Source organism: Trachemys scripta, chromosome 1 (genome assembly GCF_013100865.1).
Source record: "Trachemys scripta elegans isolate TJP31775 chromosome 1, CAS_Tse_1.0, whole genome shotgun sequence".
NCBI lineage: Eukaryota > Metazoa > Chordata > Testudines > Emydidae > Trachemys > Trachemys scripta.
In genome coordinates, this window is record NC_048298.1 from 289174880 (window position 1) to 289188815 (window position 13936).

General features: G+C 40.3%; 1 protein-coding gene across 2 annotated transcripts in view; it reads left to right on the forward strand.

The window, feature by feature from the left end:
* The window catches only part of RB1 (RB transcriptional corepressor 1), a 161165-nt gene that overhangs the window by 41132 nt on the left and 106097 nt on the right, over positions 1–13936 (forward strand). For both annotated transcript variants that reach the window (XM_034758495.1, XM_034758496.1), the window contains exons 8-10: positions 3382–3530; positions 9270–9347; positions 12837–12946. In XM_034758495.1, coding sequence (XP_034614386.1) covers positions 3382–3530; positions 9270–9347; positions 12837–12946 — 337 coding nt within the window. The remainder of the gene's footprint in view (positions 1–3381; positions 3531–9269; positions 9348–12836; positions 12947–13936) is intronic.

A 13936-nucleotide genomic window follows, 5' to 3' on the forward strand; every position in this document is an offset into this window, starting at 1 on the left:
GGGGAAGAGTCAACATGGCTTTTATAAAGGGAAATTGTGGTTCACTAATAGAATTCTTTGAGGATGTCAACAAGCATGTGGACAAGGGTAATCTGGTGGACATAGTGAACTTCGACTTTCAGAAAGCCTTTGACAAGTTCCCTCACAAAAGTAGGCATTCATTGGAGAAGGTCCTCTCATGGATCAGTAATGGGTTAAATGATAGGAAACAAAGGAGAGGAATAAATGGTCAGTTTTCAGAATGCAGAGCGGTAAATAGCAGGGTCCCTCAGAGATCTGTACTGGGACCAGTGCTGTTCAACTTATTCATAAATTATCTGGAAAAGGGGGTAAACAGTGGGGTGGTAAAATTTGCAGACGATACAAAATTACTCAAGATAGTTAAGTCCAAAGTTGACTGCAAAGAGCTACAAAGGGATCTTGCAAAACTGGATTGACCGGGCAACAAAAGTGGCAAATGAAATTCAATGTTGATAAATGTAAAGTAATGCATTTTGGGAAAGATAATTCCAACTATACATACAAAACAATGGGATCTAAATTAGCTGTTACCGCTCAAGAAAGAGATCTTGCAGTCATTGTGGACAGATAGTTCTCTGAAAACATTCGCTCAATGTGCAGCAACTGTCAAAGCTAACCATGTTAGGTACCAATAGGAAAGGGAGAGATATGACAACAGAAAATATCATCATACCTCTATGGTACACTCCTACCTTGAATATTGTGTGCCAGTTGCTCCCTCTCAAAAAAGATATATTAGAATTGAAAAAGGTACAGAGAAGGGCAACAAAAATGTTTAAGGGTATGGAACAGCTTCCATATGAGAAGAAATTAAAAAGACTGGGTCTTTGCAGTCTGGAAAAGAGATGAGTAAGGGGGAATATGATAGAAGTCTATAAAATGATGAATAGGGTGGAGAAAGTGAATAAGGAAATGTTATTTACTCCTTCATATAACACAATAACCAAGGGTCACCCATTGAAATGAATAGGCAGCAGGTTTAAAACAACCAAAAGGAAGTACTTCTTCACACAACACATAGTCAATATGTGGAACTTGTTGCCAGGGGAGGTTGTGAAGGTTAAAACTATAACTGGGCTCAAAAAAGAATGAGGTAAGTTCGTGGAAGATAGGTCCATCAATGGTTATTAGCCAAGATGGTCATGGATGCAAGGCCATGCTGTGTGTGTCCCAAAACCTCTGATTGCTAGAAGCTGGGACTGGATAACCGGGAACGGATCTCTTAATAGTTGCCCTGTTCTGTTAATTCCTTCTGAAGCATCTGGCATTGGCCACTGGTGGAAAACAGGATACTGAGATAGATGGACCATTGATCTGACCCTGTATGGTTGTTCTTAACAGTATCCTAAACAACAAATATCTTTGCAGACACAAGACAGGTCAAAGAATTCCTCAGTCACATCTTCCTAACTGAATGTCAGGCCACAGGTTTGACATGTTAGTCAACAGTTTCAAACCAATCTTGGAAGATCCCATCTATGGTTTTGGAGACTGTCAAAGATTTACAGTGCATGGAAACTAACAGGGTATTACAGATGGGTTTTAGATACAGTAAAGAGAGGCTATACATCAAAGCCCTTCCTCCATACAACTCCCATATCCCCTTTCTTTTCAGGAGGTGCTATTAACAAAGCAAGTACAGGCTCATCTGAGTGCTATAGAACAGGTACCTCTGAACTCCAGAAACAAAGGGTTGTACTTCTGTTACTTTCTAATCCCCAAAGACCTCAGACCAATTTTAGATCTCAGAGCTCTAAACAGATGAATCAGGCAACTTCAGAATGCTGTCTCTGGCTTTAATCATTTTGTCTCTGTCTACTTTAGATAAGTTTGCTGCTCTTGACCTTAAAGGGGCATATTTCCATATCTCTAAGGATATCCCACTGCAAATATCTACCTTTAGCCCTTCATTCAGACCACTTCAATACGGAGTCTTATCTTTTGGCCTCTCCCCTGTGTTCTGAGTTTTTACCGAATGTCTGGCTCCAGTAGCATCTCATCTGAGGAAGCAAGGGTTTTTATCTTCTCTTACTTAGACGATTGACTCCTGAAGGGCCCATCCAAAGAAGAATTAGAAGAAGCCATTGAGGTGACCTGCTTTCCTTTCAAAATCTTATGCCTTTATAAACAAGGAGAGGTCCCTTTTTCAGTCAGTCTTCAACTCTGTGAAAGAAAAGCTTTTTTTTCTTGAGGTTCTTGAAAATAACCATTTCCATACAGATGCTGGGGCTACAGCCCTTTCAACTGTGTTTTCTTATGTTATTGGGCCTCATGGCCTCTACAACATACATAATTCCATGTACCAGGCTCAGAATGAGGCAGCAGCAAAACTGGCTTAAAATAGAGTACCGAATGACATTCGGCTTTCTGAAATGTGGTGGTTACATCCACAGAACATCCTTGGAGAATTGAGGGTGATCCATCTGGCTCTCAAGGTATTTCTTTTGCAAATAAGTAATACTGTTAATCAGGTGGCCTTGGCAAGCCCTGGCACAAATTAAGTACTGGATCTTGATCCAGGTCTGAAGTTCATTTTGACAGTGCAGTACTTCAATCACTATTCAATTAAGATTCTGCTCTCTCCTGTCTTTATTGATGTGTTGCTTGTCAAACTATCACAAGAGTAGGAATATGCAGAGGACACTCGTAACCGGAGTTCTCTGAGATGCACTCTGTATTTTCACACTCCCTGCCTGCCTTTCCTGCTCCTGCTGAGTCCTAATTCTGTATTTACTTGGTATTGCACTTTAGAGGTTGGAAGGAACTGAGGTGGCCATGCCATGCCCCTTGAGTCTGCATGAGTGTTGCCGGTGGGAGGAGAAAGGGAGGGGTGAGCCACTACTAGAAGGTACCACTGTCTTGCTACACCTACTGGGTGCATTTCAAGAGTGTGAATATGCAAAGTCCATCTCAAAGAACTCCGGTTACAAGTAAGTAACCTTCTTTGTAGAGCTTTTGGGAAATGTAGTCTTCACTTGTGGCCTAACTCTGGATGTTACAGGAGAATAATGCTTACTCACCATTGGCAAAATGATTTGGAAGCTGTGGATGAAAAGTGCTGAGTAGTGTTAAATTCCATACATAAGTAGCTTTAAACACATAATGTCTAAAGACTTATACAGATAGTCTCTCATTAGTTTTCTGTTCATGTGGATTTTGTATGATGCAACTCCCCTTTCTTGGTATATAAACCATAAGTGTGCTTCCTGTTCTACTGTATAGCATATGTAGACTCTCTTCTTAAAACCACATCATCCTCTTTTGTGGCTTAAATGTAAAGGTCCGAAGTAGTTTTCGGTTTTTAATTACAACTTGTTTTTTTTTTTTTAAATCCTGTGGTAATGCTGACTGTCTTTACAGAATCTCATGTGAGTGCAATGTCTATTAATGGCTCAACTCGAGCTCCAAGGCGAGGTCAGAACAGGAGTACACGTACATCAAAACAAACTGACACAGATACAAAAGTTATTGAAGTCCTTTGTAAAGAATATGGTTGTAACTTAGATGAGGTAAGATTTGTGCTTTTTGAAAAATTCACTATATTAAATCTTGGTGTAATGTCCATCAAGCAAGGCGAAATCCAAAAATATGATTAAAACCTGATATTCATTGAGGCAGTAGTAAACAATGTTTTAATTATTTTTTTTTTACCTGATAATCAGTCTGCTTAAATCCAGTGGTCAGTAATCTTTTCCCTTTCTCAATATTTCTTCCTCTTGCTATTAGAGTGCATGCAGTTGGCTTTTAATATGGGAGACTAAACTGTGAAATAAAGCATCTAACTTAGTTTTTCTTCGAGTACTCGACATGTGGATTCTACTCATGGTGTGCCCCAGTGCAGCCGCTTGCAATGTTTTCATTAGTAGTTTCCAATAAGGGTTGTGCTCTCCTTCTCTAGGGTATAACAAGCTGAACAACCCCAACTGCCATTCAGTTCCTTTGGACCACTCTAAGCATAGCAAATGGAACAACATTGATGTCCTATTTATAGTTATAGTTACTTGTTAGGATAGTTTAGTACTGAGTTATTGTGGCTTTAGTGTTTACTGGTGTGTGTGTGTTGCCTCTAATTTAATCCCAGTCAATTAGTAGGTTTTTAGTCACATGAAAGTCAAACCCTCAGGCTTCTAAATTATGTGGGGGTGGGGCAGGGGCTATTCCCCCAACAGACGCTCATGACAGGTATCTTTACTGCCCAGGAGAAGAGTATGTTAAGTATGTGAGCTTCAAATTTATTGAGAAGTGCACTCAGAAACACAGTCCAGGTTAAAACTCTTCCTTATAAAAAAGTCCATGTGGGCACTTTCAGATTATGAACAGAGACAGAGTCCAGAAAGTTCTTCAGTACCAGCACAATTCTTGAGTGCTCTGGTCACCAGGGATGGGACTCCTGAGTTTAAGAGGATTATGGAGACCTGAGGAGGTTTCCCAAACACTTTTGGAGCTGTCAGAGATCATTGCTGTTCGACAAATGTGAAACTTTGAATCTGTTGCTCAGTGCTGCTCCCTATCTCCAGTGCCTGACGAGAGAAGGCTTTCCTTGAAGTCTGCACTGAGGAAGACTGCTGGAGCCTTCAATTCTTCATTGATGTAAAAGGCACTTGTGACGGGTTAGATCTCAGAATCCCCCTTGGGAGCTGCCACCCGATGTGTCAAGACTACCTCTGCTCCTGCTTTCCCTGCCAGCTCGGGACCCCAGCACCCCTGTCTTGCTGAGCCAGACACTCCCGTCTGCTCCAGCAAAGACCCAGGGTCTGAATTACTTCCTCCAAAGCTGCAGGTTTACCTGAAAGCAGCAACAGAACTGTTTCTGTCTTTAACACTCAAATGCCCAACTCCCACTGGGGTCTAAACCCAAATAAATCCGTTTTTTCCCTGTATAAAACTTATACAGGGTAAACTCATAAATTGTTCACCCTCTATAACACTGATAGAGAGATATGCACAGTTGTTTGCTCCCCCAGATTTTAATACATACTCTGAGTTAATAAGTAAGTGATTTTATTAAATACAGAAAGTAGGATTTAAGTGGTTCCAAGTAGTAACAGACAGAACAAAGTAAGTTACCAAGCAAAATAAAATAAAACATGCAAATCTATGTCTAATAAAACTGAATACAGATAATCTCACCCTCAGAGATGCTTCAGTAAGTTTTTTTCCTCAGACTAGACACGTTCCAGGCCTGGGCACAATTCTTTCCCCTGGTACAGCTCTTGTTCCAGCTCAGGTGGTAGCTAGGGGATTCTTCATGATAGCTCCTCCTCCTTTGTCCTGTTCCACCCCTTGATATATCTTTTGCATAAGGCGGGAATCCTTTGTCCTTCTCTGGGTTCCCACCCCCTCCTTCTCAATAGAAAGACACTAGGTTAAAGATGGATTCCAGTTCAGGTGACATGATCACATGTCACTGCAAGACTTCATAACCCACTTGCCAGCACACATGTATACAGGAAGACTTACAGGTAAAACACAGCCAGCTGCAGACAATTGTCCTGGTTAATGGGAGTCAAGATTCCAAACCACCATTAATGGCCCACACTTTGCATAATTACAATAGGCCCTCAAAGTTATATTTCATATTTCTAGTTTCAGATACGAGAGTGGTACATTTATACAAATAGGATGATCACACTCAGTAGATTATAAGCTTTGTAATGATACCTTACAAGAGACCTTTTGCATGAAGCATATTCCAGTTACATTATATTCACTCATTAGCATATTTTTATAAAACCATATAGACTGCAATGTCACAGCACTCATAACAGATTTATTTGGGCATAAGCTTTCGTGGATAAAAAATCCACTTCTTCAGATGTATGGAGTGAAAATGTGGATTTTTAACCCACGAAAGCTTATGCCCAAATAAATATGTTAGTCTTTAAGGTGTCACCGGACTCCTCGTTGTTTTTGTGGATACAGACTAACACTGCTACCCCTCAGAGATTACACATTTTCCTTCATCTGGGTGATGGGTTTGTACAAGGAAAATCTCAGGAACAGGTGACCTTAGAAGTGAAGAAGATCCTGTTTTCATCCTTAGGTTTGAAAATCAATAAAAAAAAAAAATAGAATCTGGTTCAGGTCTAGCTGATGGAATGTGTAGGGGCTCAACTAGATTCAATAGCAACAAGTGCATTTCTTCCACAGATTTCAGACCATAAGGCACTTTAACCTCTACTTTCACAATCACACTCAGGCATCAGTGAAGATATTTCTCAAACCTCTAGACCATATGGTGTCACGTAGCTTTGACTTCTATGCCCATCTGTGATTGACCTTTTCAAGCTTGGATCAAGTCAATATACAAACCAAAAATGCACAACATAATTTGGACTCCTCACTTTCAGTGACCAGTTTTAAACTCTTTGAAATGATGGGACAACAAAAGAAAATGTACATGTGGGAATACCAGTTGCTGTTCCAATACCATCTACAATTCTGATGTATCCATGAAGCACTGGGGAGCACATATAGGTCTGATGCTGACTCAATCTGTGGCTTCATGGGGAGTCCTACATACACATAAATGTTTGAGTCTAGTAGCAAGGCATTTCTACCACTGATCAAAGATTCTTTCATCCAAATTCTCATAAACAACTGCACAGTAGCCCACTACATAAACAAAGAGGTGCCAGATCAGTTCTATGTCAAGAAGTTTCAGCTCTGCAAGAATGGTGTATCCAGAATCGTATCAATTTGATAGCTCTCCACCTTGTAGGGGAGAACAGTGGCTTAGCAGACTCACTAAGCAGAAAAGTGACTGTCTCGTGAGTGGAGTTAAATTATTCATTATTGGTCAAATCTTCTAAAGGTGGGAGGGTTTCTCCAGATATACCTGTTGCTTCAAAGCATCTGTTTTGTTCTCAAGCAGGGAAGAGTCTGGGATCTATAGTGGAAGCTTTCATGATTTGCTGATCACTCCATTTGATGAATGCCTTTTCTCCATTTTCTCTAACTCCAGGGGTGTTAAGGAAGATAAAGCAAGGAAGCTTGAGGTTATACTGATAGCTCCCACTTGTCCTTGCCAGTCCTGATTTTGACCGAATATCAATTTATCATGCTTCTGTTTCAGTGCAACATGATATTGCAGAACCATGGCTTAGTTTTTCACCCGAAACCAAGATTACTACATCTCATGGATTGGGTGGTTTCTGGATGTCTTCATTAGGTAGAGAATATTCTTCAGAAGTACAGAATAGCTTACTTCAGAGCAGGAAATAGTCTGCTTTCATTTTGAAGTATATGTAATTCTTGCAATCTCCTTATGGGTATTATTAAAGGGTCATATTACTTCTCAGTGTTCTAGTCCAAAAATCTTAGGTTATTTATTATATTTAAAACATTCCAGTTTGGTTCTTCAATTAAGGTAGATTTGGCAGTGCTATCAACTTTTCATCTGCTTATAGAAGGTTTTGGTTTTCTGTCATGAGAGAGCAGATTTCTGAGAGGCCTGTGTTTCCTCCCCTCCCCCCTTCTATAAAAAAAGATTGCTCCAACATGGGATTTAAATCTAGTGCTTTCCCTTCTCTAATGGAACTCCCTTTTAAATTCTTTATCAGTCTGTCCAATTCACTTTTAATCAATAAAGATGGCATTATTAGTGGCAGTTACCCTAGCACGTGGGATAAATCAATTACAAGAATTAATGGTTAACCTTCCTTACACAGTTTTTCATATGGACAAGGTAACTATGAGATGTCATCCATCTTTTATTCCAAAAATATTGTTGGACTGTCATATCAATTTCTTCTTTTACCAATTTTCTTTCCAAGACCTCGTTAGTCTCCAGCTGAAGCTAAATTACATATCTTGGCTGTGAAAAGATTCATTGTTCTACTCTCCGGATAGAACTAAATCTTCCTGTAAAACTTAGATTTTTTTGTTTATGGTAATAAATCCCAGGGAATGTCTGCTTCATCTCAAAGACTTCATATCAAAATGAGTATCTGATTGTATTTGAAGTGCATATATTAAGTCCCCTTTCAAACATTTGAATTCATTCTACCAGAGCAGAAGAGACCTCGGTTTCATGTTTAAGTCAGGTACCAATACTGGAGACTTGCAGAGCAGTTACCTGAACTTTAGCTCAAATGCTTACAAAACATTATTTATTAGTGAATGCTTCTAGTACAGGTGCCCATTTTGGAAGGGTGGTTTTGTAATCTTTTCCTCCCTCTTCCCCAAATAACTCTTAGCTCCCACCTCTATTTGAGGTTACTTCTAGCTGATCATCCACATGTGTAGTACAAAGGAGGAACATCACTTTATCTAATAGTAACTGATTCTTCAAGATGTCTGCATGTGTGAATCCCAAGTCGTCCCCCTCCCTTCCCTGGAGCTTGGAGTCTTGGATTCTGAGCGGTGAAGAAACTGGGTGGCAGTTGGGGTCATTGCTCACTTTATGCTCTCGGGAGAGGGAGTGCAAGGACTTGAGAAGTGTGAGCATGACTCTTACAGGATGCTGATAATGGAAACACCAAGCTATACTGCTGGGGCACTCGCACACTATGAATAGGATGCACATGTGAAGACATCTTAAAGAACCGCAGAAACTAAGGTAACTGCTCTTTTAATCCGCATATTGGCATGTAAGAGAGGGATATGATGAATATCTGCAGTCTCCTGTGAACAGAAACTGAAGAAACTGGAGCTCAAAGAGTACCTTCCCGCACCTGACCCCCCCACAGTTTGACCCTTCAAGTTTTTTAGCAGTGGATGTAGATGTTCACACACAGTTTAGTAATTAACTTAAATCTTCAGCTGTGTGGATAGTTTTTTATTTCTGACTGAATGTTTGAAATTAAGTACTATCTGAGGTAATTTAAGAATAGCTTATAACACGGGTCGGCAACCTTTCAGAAGTGGTGTGCCGAGTCTTCATTTATTCACTCTAATTTAAGGTTTTGCGTGCCAGTAATACATTTTAATGTTTTTAGAAGGTCTCTTTCTATAAGTCTATAATATATAGCTAAACTATTGTTGTATGTAAAGTAAAAAAGGTTTTTAAAATGTTGTTTAAGAAGCTTCATTTAAAATTAAATTAAAATGCAGAGCCCCCCGGACTGATGGCCAGGACCCGGGCAGTGTGAGTGCCACTGAAAATCAGCTCGCGTGCCGTAGGTTGCCTACCCCTGGCTTATAATAAGCTTAACATAGTCAATTTGTTTTGCTGTCTTGTTTGTAAAAATAATGTATGTTTAGTACCGCTATACATTGGTAATGTTATGCCATTTTACTTTTTCCAGGTCAAAAATGTATATTTCACAAGCTTTATTCCGTTCTTGAATTCTGTTGGCATTGTAACTTCAAATGGACTTCCGGAGGTAATTAGAGCAATTAAAAATATTTGTTATATATACTGTGGTTCATTCTAAAATGTTTAAGATCACGTAAGTGTCCTTTCACTGTACTGCAGTTCTAAAGTTGTCACTGGAAGAAGCCTATAATGGATTAAAGGTGTGTTTCACAAGAAAAAGTGACTTAATAGGATTTCCAAGATTCACAACAGGCCTTTTGTTTAAGTGTCTTCTTAATATAGGATATACAGTTGGTTTTTTTTTTTTTTTTTTTTTTTTTAATTTTATTTAAACTTTAAGAATGCGCTTCCTGGGGATGAACTTGTTACTCTTCTCAAAATGAAGTACAATTTAAACCGTGCTTCATTCCTCTGATTTCAATAGGTTATTTAATGCTACAGCAATATAAAGGCTGCAAAATCAAGCAAATCTCTCTTAAAATTAATACTACACCTTCTCAATTTTAAATTTAATTCAACCTAGCTAATCTGCTCTTGGATATATAAATATCCTCAAGATTTAAGCTGTACTCTTGCAATTGACTAAACTGTGGACTGCTGTACCTCGCAGAGAGCCCTCTTCACTTCATTGGAGCTCAGTGTGGGTGCAGCAGTCTATCTACGTGTATTACAGTTGCCGGACTGAGGCCTTAACCAGTAAGCATTTATGAAGCATAAGATATATTAATTTGTTTTTTTTTTTCAAATTGGATTAAAAATGGCCTTTACACAATTAAACTACTGTGATTCAGTCTGTATTCGTGGCAAAGCTGGTAACTGGAAAATGTTTTATTGAAGCTGTTGTGTAAACCAGAATCTCCACACTTCCTGGAGAGCTATATTTTATTCAGGCTCTTAACAGGAAAGAACAAAGCAAAAACATAGGACCCACTACAGACCTCTTCTGTCTTGAGTTCCAAGCCCACTACTACTTTGATAGTCTTTACCAACAGTAAACTTACAAGAAAAACAAAAACAGTCCCTAAGCATAGGAGACTCACGCCTTCCAGCTCTGGCTGAACTTCCAGTCACACTCAGACAAAGTTAGCACACTACATAGTTCCTAGCTGACAGATTAATGCAACCTACCTACAAAACAAATCAGTTGTTTAACTATTGCTAGTTCTACATAAACCTCTCACACAGAATTTTAACATCAAAACCACCTGAAAAACATTATCTCCCAAACTCTGTGAATGAGAATCATATGAGATGGTACTTCAAATACTGCAAGATTACAAATTCTACCTTCTTTAAAAATACCATCACCACTGGATTCTCACTCTTCCAGAGTGAGGAACTCCAGAGATACCCCAAAATAAAGGACTATACACAGTGCAATAGGCAGAGGTCAAATGAAGGCCTGTACAAAACTAGCAACAAATATTTCTCTCAGAATTTTCAGCCTTAGCTGTGATCAGTGCTATAGGACCTAGTAGCCAGGGCCGACGCAACCCATTAGGCGATCTAGGCGGTCGCCTAGGGTGCTACAATTTGCGGGTTGGCAATCGCAGCAGTATTTCGGCGGCGGGACCTTCCGCTGCCTCTGTGGGGGGCAGCATTTCAGGGCAGGACCTTCCGCCGCCTAGGGCGGCAGAAAAGCTGGCGGCGCTCCTGCTAGTAGCATGTGTCATTTCCATAAATAGCCGTTAGCATTGGATATAAATATATTTAGACTAAAATTCCTTTTTCAGAAGTAAGCAAAACTGCCTGGGCTGCTTAATGTTAATGTTTAAATCCCCCTATAGGTGTGCATGTGACATTCATACTTGTGGTAAATATGGGCGTTGGAGGTGAATTCACACTTACAGCTGCTGTTTTTGGTAAAAATTTGTGCTAGGTGAACAAGGCGGCAGCAGTAGCAGCCACTGACTGGTTTATGATGTAAGGCTGATTTTCTGAAATGGAAAAGAAATCTATTTTAAAAAACCTTAATTTTCAGAAAATTGTGGGGTAGTAAATGCTTTCCTGCCAAAAGACACATGTTGAACAAGTTATGAACATACTGTATGAAAAGAGGGGGTTATAATGGAACTCTGAAGATAATCTGACTAGAGTAAAACATATAATTATATAATCATGGGGATAAATGATGTGTTACAGCTGAGATTTGCCTGGAGCAGCTGAGAGTGGAGAATTAAAAGTGGCACTAAGCATCCCAATTTTGGGACTGGCTGGGCGTATCTCAGCCTCACATGCAGCTTAGGTTTGGTCTCCATTCAAATTATATTGCCATAGCTATGTTGGTCAGGGGTGTGCAAAAAACACACCTGTGACTGACATAGTTATGCTGCTAAAACCCCCAGCATACAAGCCACTATGTTGATGGAAGAATGCTTCTATGGACATAGCTGTGTCACTCAGGGAGATGGTGTCCCTACAGCAACAGAAAAACTACTGATGTAAGCTGTGTCTACACTAGGAGGCTATGTTGTCATTGACGTCTACACTATGCAGCCTTAGCTTTAGAGTGGTCTGTCTTCTATGCTATCTGGGGATTGGTAGAGCACAGCAGGAATCTGGGCACACATCCTGCCTCCAGCATGCTGAAGCGTATTATGGGGGTAGGTGGCATAGAGCCAGTTGAGCTGACTCTATGCCACCTGTGAGCATCCTCTGATAGCTGCCTAAGATGTGTTTATGGCCATACAGGAGCAGTGCAAAAACTGGAGTAGAGGCCAAAATCTGGCCAGTAACTTTAACCCCCCCTCCCCCAACTCCTATGTTGATGCTCAGTTTAAAAAAAAATGCAAAAACAAAAAAACTGTGCAGTCTTGAAGCTTCATAAACATACTGCATATAATTGCCTAGGGATTTTTTAAAAAGAAATAAGACAAGGTCACGCAGTGGAGAGAACTAATAGCTGCCAGAAAACCTGCTCTTGGGTCGTGGATTTCAAACTTCCTGGCCTCTGAGGCACCAGTGCATTCTGGAGCTCCAAACCTAAGAGCTTGGGAGACTTGAATTAAATCTGTGATTGCTTCTTTCCCTATCCAGCCAGACCCTGCTCTCACAGCACAGCTCCAGGAGAAATTTCTGAGGAAATGTGGGCTCCAAACTTCAATTTTTCCATCTCGTAATAGGCTGTTGTAGGGGCCAGGGGCAGGGCCAATGGCATCTGCTGCCAAAGCCCAGCTGCCCTGGGGACCGCTGCTGGGAGCAGCGGCTGCTCTGGCTGCCCCAGGGGCGGCTGCCCGAGCAATGGCCGGTGTTGCAGTCCCTGGGGCCACCTGAGCAGCTGGTCCCCAAGCTAGCTGCTTGGGCGGCCCTAGCATCAGCCACACTGGCCGCTGCACAAGTCACGGAATCCGTGACTTCTGCGACCTCTGTGACAGACACAGAGCCCTAATTATATGTATAGTGAAATGACTTTGGGAATTGAGAGATTTGTGTCAAAATAAATTAAATATCTATATTAAAATACAGAATGAACCCTTCCTCTCCCTAGTTCATGAATACAATATTCAATACATCCTCAGAATTGATCCTGTAAGAATAAAACTTTCACATTTTTCAGGTTGAGGATCTCTCGAGACAATATGAAGAGCTTTACCTGAAAAATAAAGATATAGATGCACGATTATTTCTGGATAATGATGAAACTTTACAGCGTAATCACATAGAATGGTAACACTCTCTTCTTAATTCTTTTTACTTCTATATGATATATAAAGATACCCTAAAAGGTTTTACTGTTCTGTCTGGTCACTTTTTACACTGGAAATTCAGGTCCTGTCTAGCCTGAAAATCTTTTTGTGTGTTTGTTTTTTAGGCTTGTTATTCAGGTAACACATTTTTAATCACTGTCCTGGCCGGTCTAAACTAGGTGCTAACTGATATGTAAAAACATATTAACATATTCACTAACATATTTTAACATTGCTTATTTTCCCATTCTACACAAGTCCCTGGATCCATGAGTGCAAGTTGAGCAATTGAGAGAGGAATGGGTTCTCAGGGCTTGTCTACATTGCCACACAGTTTGGCCTACAGGAGTGAGTGCATACCAAAGTGCTGCACTGTAACTCCTCCATGTGGACTCTGCAGGCATGAGTTTTAGTTAATGCTCACAGTGCTCACACCAGGGAGTTATAGTGCAGCACTTTGGTGTGCACTGTTATTTACACCCTCCCTAAGCTGAACTGCAGGGCCATGCAGACAAAACCTTTAGTTACATTGTCTCAGACTTGTTAGTTAACTCCTGTTGAACTTCAGTGGTTAATGTTTTGGAGAAAGGACGTCTTTAAAAGTTCAGCACTTTTGTTCCTTCAATGAAGGTGTGAGAGCTTGCAATATGCATCCTCTAAAGCAGTGGGTGTGGCTGAAGAATGCCCTGGTTTAACTAAATGGACTAAACTGACATAGTTAAGCCAGGGAAAACCCTTAATACAGCTGTACATAAACAGTTTAAACCCATTTTTTTATCTATTTAGCTTAAATCAGTGATTTACAGACAATGAAAAATGGGAGCTGCTGGATACTGAGCTCTCCTGAAAATCTGGTGCACAGATTTTTTTTTTTTTCCAGCAGCTTAAAAAAATTATTTTAGTAGGGTTACCATATCTCATCAATAAAAAAAGAGGACCCTCCACAGGCCCTGGCCCCGCCCATTTCCCC